The following is a 4,585-nucleotide window of genomic DNA, read 5'->3' as shown; positions in this document are numbered from 1 at the left end:
TATTTGCAGCCATCTCTAGAAAGTTCCATTTTTCTACAAATAAAGGCTTTTCATTCTTCACATAATATACAGAACACTCAAGGGAAGCATTTGTGTTTTCTAAATCATATGTTTGTAATACAACCAAAAATATAAAACAATTACTTTTAAAAGTATCAAAGAAACACCAACACCTGACGATTTTGAGAATAAATTTTATTATAATGGTTTTAGGTTTGCAGTTATAGTTTCATATGAACAAAACAGTAGAAAAAATTTCTTCCAAAATACATAAAAGTATCTTAAAGTGACTATTAAAAACACAATTATTTAAATAAAATTATGAGAACTTATTTATACATAATAAAAAGGTTTTACCAGCAAGAAGTTACTTTGTTTGATATTACCTGGTGAATTTTTGCTGTCTTGAGAAAGATGACCCTAACTCAGGATCCTGGTGACCCAACAAACAGCCTCATAACCACCCCTGCGCGACGGGACCTCACGCAGGGAGTGTCCAAAGCAGGATGGCTGGTTTCCTTAACATTTTATGTAAATAATGATGTATTTAGACTAAAAAACTATTCATCGTTTACCTGGAATAAAAATAACAAGGTATTCTGTTTCTTTGTTTTTAATTTTGCTAAATCTAGCAAGTTTGATCAAAATAAAACTTTGATCAAGACAGTTCTTTATTATTTAATATCTAAAACAACTATAAATTTACAATCATTGTTATACAATCCCAATTTTCAAATTTACAAACAGATATAACTATATTTGATGCCTCAATAAATATATAAATAATAAATAGGTGAATAAGTTACACTTGAAAATAATTTACATGACCATGAACAAAAGTTATATTGCTTCCAACTGTCCTCACATCTCTGTGAGGTAAGATGGTGGCTGATAATTTTTCTCCTAAAGAAAACACCAAGGCACAGTTAAAAGGATTCATGGATCTTGGCTAGAAGACTAGTGTTATAATATTTAATAAAAATAGAGAGAGAATACAGGATTTCCAGCTAAATTTGAATTTATAGTAAACAATTAGCTTTTTTTTAAATATAAATGACCTAGATATTTTATGAGACAGTGAAAAAACTATTCATTGTTTTACTTAATATTCAAATTGAACTGGGCATCCTGTATTTTATCTGGCAACTCTGCACCAGCCACACACAGTACATGAAGCAGTGAAGTAGATTTGTTTGAAGTTTCATTGGCATCTTTACTGAGGAATTCTTGGAAGCTGTGGAGAATGCTTTTTCCTTTCATTGACCTTGCTTCTCAGCTCTGAAAATAAATAAAATGAAATTTAAAAATTAACAATGTTCTAATAAGCAGTAAAGTATGGTTCTTATTTTTGATATATAAACTAATATAGTTTTAGATAGACATGTGTTAGAAATGTTCTATACTTTCAACTATAAATAGAGAGACTGGATAAGTTATCATCCAAACCAGCACACTTCTGAAAATGGAAAGGAACCATAATAATGACACAGGGAACAGGCTTATAAATCCAGAATTCCCTGGACAAATGAGATGTGTGATTTTTCCAGTCATCAGTACAAGAAACCCACTATTGCTGCTATGTATTTTTAATTAAAGAGGCAGTTACCCAAAAGATTTTCAGCAGCAACGGGAAATTTATAGGCTGACTTTTGGACTGTATATCTCAGGATAAATGAAAATCTAAATTGTTTTATAAAAACCAACTTACCTCTTCAAAAACACCTGCACAATTTTCTGCACCCACTTTTCTTTGGGGTTCAGGCAGATCTCATTTCCCTTTAAGAGCTTCACACTGAAATGAAAAGGATATGATGAAAATAAATATTGAGGTGTTTCATACATCCCTTTACCATTCAATTTATTGTCCCTTAAACCCAGGCTATGAATCATGGAAGTCACTATATTTAAATGCCATGCAAAGAACTCACAATAATTTTGTCAGCAAATAGGTTGATTGTTGCTATAAACATGGCAGAAGAACCTGGACCAGCAGTGTGCTTCCAAGAAGGTATGAATAAGCGACAAAAGCCAGCCCAGCTGCCTTTTTTTTTAGCTCACTGAAGTATTCCTAGTACTAGAAATTTGCTGGATACTTCTACCTTCCTCAGCTGTAGGTTTACTAAAGTAAAATATCTCAACACATTAGAAAGTACTTACATGATTTCTGAATTGGGACAGTGTGGTCCACTCTCAATCACTCGCAGTTCTTTTATGTATTTGGGATTGAAGCTTGTAGAGTGAGTCTTGATGCACTGGCATCGAAGTTCTGTACTTATTCTTGACAGAACTACAGCTGTGAAAAAAATAAAAACAAAGGTTGATCTCCTCAATGGGCACAGCTCTGCTAACTACTTCCTCTTTAATTCCAAGACAATAACTTGATAACTGTGTTTAGTAAACATCACATCTTGAGCAAACTCATTCTTGAAATTAAAGGCTGGATATTGTCATTGTGCCAGACCTCAGTTTTCCTTTGTTTTAAAAACAGTCATCTCTGACAACATTGAAAGACTTTCTACATAAAGGCTTGGAGTTCATGCAATGTTGACATCCTTGTGATACTTTTTTCCTACTTAATATTGCATAACCCTCTCTGATACCACAATGCTATTTATAGTATGTAAACTAAGATTCACCAGTAGGAATCTTAGAAACATATAAATGTTAGAATTAATAGAAACATATAAATGAGTTGCACAGAGATGTCTTCTACCTTTAAAAAAATTCTTATTGCTTAAGAGAAAAGGAAAATTAAACTATATACTATACATATTCTGAACTGACTCTATTTGTTTCATAAGTGGGATCCCAAGAAGGTCTATAATTTGTCATGGTATCATTAAACCAAACAGAAATTGATAGGTGTCTGAAGCTTGCCATTAAAATAGTACATGTAATAAAATTACCTGGCTTCTCTTTCTTGACATTAATAGGTATTATGGCTAACCATGGCCCCCAATAAGATACACTCTAAATTATAGATTTATATTAAATAAATGCATACTGCAGAGTATGCATGATAAGAACAAATGCACATACTGATAAAAAATCATACTTTTCTAATTGTTTAGGCTGTATAAGATACAGCCTAAAACATTGAAACTGCAATTTAATTAACATTAACTGACAATTATTTTCTTTTCCTGAATAAAAATGTTATTTTTGTCACAGCATTAAAGATGCTCTTGTTATCCTCAGATCACATTTAAACCTAAGGAAAACCTGGGATCAGAAAGTGTGCTCACCTTCACACAGAGCCGCAGAAAGCATGAAAGCTGCCAGGAGAGCAACAGCCAGCTTGGAAGTCATGTTTACACGAGGTGTCGTATTGGCTCTTGTCCTAGACGCCTGTGAGCTTTGTTGTCCTCAAGGACTTGTGCTGGATGAAGGGCTCCTATGGTTTTTTATATTACCCGCACAGTGGAGATCATGTGCACCCTTATTCTTGTATTAGGTCAGAGGAAATTCCACAATCTGCAACCTTCCGGCTACCCTCGATGAGCAAACCTGAGTCATCAGACTTCTGTAATTAGCTTATCACATTTTCGGCATAATTGAAGTTTTATTGGACCTTTAAAATAATTTATTTTCTTTAAAAAATAGGTATGTTTTCAACCATGTTTTGCAATATTTTTAAACACAGAGCTTCCCAGTGGGATACATTATCAGTTGTTTCCCTTTCTATTTACAGGTAATTTTATCATGGTACCACCTAGCAGCTGCTACAGTAAGGTCTTTTATGACTATCCTTTTACGGCGCAAACATTTCTTTAGGGAAATTATATGTGTTAGAGTAATAAAAGAGGAGATAATCTCGTTGACCTTTTATTGAGGGCACATTTTACGAGAAGGTATTTTCTAAGCATATAAAAAAGTTTCCAGGAACAATTACTTTTCTCAAGGAGTATAATACAACTAAAGGATTTGTTCTAATGTATATCACACAGAATGAACCCTTTCATTCTGTTCCATAAATATTTATCAAGTAATGAGTTTGGTCTATCAGAAGAAAGCAACTTAAAGACCTAACCACATTAGAGAACAGGTAAATGACCTCGAGATGTTAAACCCACGACGGACATAAGGGCAGAGTCCTCCATAAGCACTTAGACTTGAGCAGGGCATTGAAGGACGGGAGGACTTTAGTAAAGAAAGATAAAGGGAAACAACACATTTTAGATGGAACACTCAAGTGGTAAAATGAAGATGTGCTGATGTTCCAGGAAGTGGTTTACTGGGACCACTTAGCTGCGGTGGATGACGTAACATTCATGGAAAGGTCAGCAACATATGCTTTCATGGAAAGGATATGTGGGTTCAAACTCTGGTTCAGACACCTAATTTTTGGGTGGCTCTTAAACTTTTTGAGTTCCACTTTCTACATGCATAAAACCCACATATCTGATAAAGTCAACATATATAAACTTCCTGGCTTAACTTTTAAACTGGTGGATTATCATCTACTCCAAGGACTGCAGTTCGTATTTCTCATTTTTGTCAGATGATTGGCTTCCAAATGGCAGACCAGCAATCATTTCCTAAAAATCTCCTTTGCCTTAGAAGCATTCTTAAAAAATATTGGTTT

General features: G+C 33.9%; 1 protein-coding gene across 1 annotated transcript; it reads right to left on the bottom strand.

Annotated features, from left to right (window-relative positions):
• Positions 1–232: 232 nt before the first annotated feature.
• Positions 233–3,411, bottom strand: CXCL8 (C-X-C motif chemokine ligand 8). The gene is made up of 4 exons (XM_037150210.2): positions 3,246–3,411; positions 2,158–2,293; positions 1,709–1,792; positions 233–1,278 (listed from the first exon to the last, which is right to left on the bottom strand). The coding sequence occupies exons 1-4, from the start codon at positions 3,307–3,309 to the stop codon at positions 1,257–1,259; spliced, it is 306 nt and encodes a 101-aa protein (XP_037006105.1). The 5' UTR covers positions 3,310–3,411; the 3' UTR covers positions 233–1,256.
• Positions 3,412–4,585: the final 1,174 nt, after the last annotated feature.

Source organism: Artibeus jamaicensis, unplaced genomic scaffold, assembly GCF_021234435.1.
Source record: "Artibeus jamaicensis isolate MK-2021 breed Jamaican fruit bat unplaced genomic scaffold, CSHL_Jam_final scaffold_1031, whole genome shotgun sequence".
NCBI lineage: Eukaryota > Metazoa > Chordata > Mammalia > Chiroptera > Phyllostomidae > Artibeus > Artibeus jamaicensis.
The sequence above is the reverse complement of the archived record's forward strand: the minus strand, read 5'-3'. Positions and strand labels throughout refer to the sequence as shown.